The sequence below is a fragment of the Bos mutus genome, chromosome 23 (assembly GCF_027580195.1).
Source record: "Bos mutus isolate GX-2022 chromosome 23, NWIPB_WYAK_1.1, whole genome shotgun sequence".
In the NCBI taxonomy this organism is placed as follows: domain Eukaryota; kingdom Metazoa; phylum Chordata; class Mammalia; order Artiodactyla; family Bovidae; genus Bos; species Bos mutus.
Genome location: NC_091639.1, coordinates 42701232 through 42702367, shown reverse-complemented (window position 1 = coordinate 42702367; position 1136 = coordinate 42701232). Strand labels below are relative to the sequence as shown.

At 48.2% G+C, this 1136-nt stretch overlaps 1 protein-coding gene across 1 annotated transcript; it reads left to right on the top strand.

The window, feature by feature from the left end:
* Positions 1–430: 430 nt before the first annotated feature.
* LOC102284118 (histone H2B type 1-C/E/F/G/I) lies at positions 431–892 on the top strand. The gene has a single exon (XM_005891380.2). It carries the CDS (start codon positions 431–433, stop codon positions 809–811), a length of 381 nt encoding a protein of 126 aa, XP_005891442.2. The 3' UTR covers positions 812–892.
* Positions 893–1136: the final 244 nt, after the last annotated feature.

Here is a 1136-nt window from a genome sequence, read left to right as displayed (position 1 = left end):
TGATGCTAAAGCTGAAACTCCAGTACTTTGGCCACCTCATGCTAAGAGCTGACTCATTGGAAAAGACTCTGATGCTGGGAGGGATTGGGGGCAAGAGGAGAAGGGGACGACAGAGGATGAGATGGCTGGATGGCATCACTGGCTCGATGGACGTGAGTCTGAGTGAACTCCAGGAGTTGGTGATGGACAGGGAGGCCTGGCGTGCTGCAATTCATGGGGTCGCAAAGAGTCAGACATGACTGAGCGACTGATCTGATTTGATCTGATCTGATTTACTATGGAATTACTATGGAATTTACTATGGAATTTTTAAAATAAGAAACAGATGGATTTTCCACTAGGTGGTAGTAGAGAATTACAATCAGTATTAGTCTGAACCTATAGGGCATTTTCAGATTTTTCTGTGTTGTTGGGTGTTGTCATTATAGACATGCCTGAACCGGCTAAAAAAGCTCCTGCCCCTAAAAAGGGCTCTAAAAAAGCTGTGACCAAGGCCCAGAAGAAGGACGGCAAGAAGCGCAAGCGCAGCCGCAAGGAGAGCTACTCCGTGTACTTGTACAAGGTGCTGAAGCAAGTCCATCCGGACACCGGCATCTCGTCCAAGGCCATGGGAATCATGAACTCATTCGTCAACGACATTTTCGAGCACATCGCTGGCGAGGCATCGTGCCTGGCGCATTACAACAAGCCCTCGACTATCACATCCAAGGAGATCCAGACCGCCGTGCGCTTGCTGCTACCTGGGGAGCTGGCCAAGCACGCCGTGTCCGAGGGCACTAAGGCCGTCACCAAGTATACCAGCTCCAAGTAAATATAATATGCCTAGCCGCTGTTAACAGAGAAGGCAATGGCACCCCACTCCAGTAGTCTTGCCTGGAAAATCCCATGGACGGAGGGCCTGGTGGGCTGTAGTCCATGGGGTCGCTAACAGTCAGACACGACTGAGTGACTTCACTATAGGGCAGAAGGAAATACTAAGCTGAGAAGAAAAGGCTCTAGTTCATTTGTAGCTACAAATGTTTATTTAGAAGTTCAGTCTGAGGTTTCATTGCTTCATGAACATTAGATAACAGATTTATGCATTTGAGCAACGCTTTTCTGGTCACATTCTCCTATAACCTGCCTTTCTGAAAACT